The following is a 538-nucleotide window of genomic DNA, read 5'->3' as shown; positions in this document are numbered from 1 at the left end:
CGGAGCCCCCCCGAGCACGGGTCGTACCGTTCGTAGTGTCTCAGCCTCTCCTTGCTTGAATGCAGGAGACAAACACGAGCTATCACCAGGAAAGAGGGGGCAATGCTGTAGTGGCTCCTCCATTCCGTGCCAAGAACGGCGCCGAGCGTCTGGTACGCGTGTCCGGGTGAAGGACTGATCCGCTTGGTCCTCCGGTCTTAATCTCACCAAGTCTGTGGAGCCGTGTGGAACCCCGGGCACGCCCATGTTGTTCTCCAGGGGGTACGGGACGAAGACGCTGTCGGCCCCGGTCACGCTGTCCAAAAGGTAGGTGCGCATTGGGCCTTTACCCTTAACGTCGACCACTTGAGGTTGCCACACAAATTGCCCATCATCCGCCAGAAAGGCATGAGTAGCCGAGCTGACGTTGATACGGTCAGGCGCTCCTGTTTTCACAGAAACGCACCGCGGACAACTCGTGAGCGAACCCGTACAGCAGAATCCTTCCTGCAAGTGAACTCTACGACGTACGTCAGTTTTGTAAGCACGACCGGTGTAC

At 58.2% G+C, this 538-nt stretch overlaps 1 protein-coding gene across 1 annotated transcript in view; it reads right to left on the bottom strand.

Moving 5' to 3' along the window:
• Nucleotides 1-27: 27 nt before the first annotated feature.
• CSUI_008776 (adenylate and guanylate cyclase catalytic domain containing protein) overlaps nt 28-538 on the bottom strand; it is a gene marked incomplete at its 3' end in the record, with an annotated part of 1,070 nt that continues 559 nt past the window's right edge. The window contains exon 2 of the mRNA XM_068068901.1: nt 28-425. Coding sequence (XP_067919115.1) covers nt 28-425 — 398 coding nt within the window. The remainder of the gene's footprint in view (nt 426-538) is intronic.

Source organism: Cystoisospora suis (assembly GCF_002600585.1).
Source record: "Cystoisospora suis strain Wien I chromosome Unknown contig_5027, whole genome shotgun sequence".
In the NCBI taxonomy this organism is placed as follows: Eukaryota; Apicomplexa; class Conoidasida; order Eucoccidiorida; family Sarcocystidae; genus Cystoisospora; species Cystoisospora suis.
Note: the sequence above shows the minus strand (reverse complement) of the source record. Positions and strands in the feature narration are given on the sequence as shown.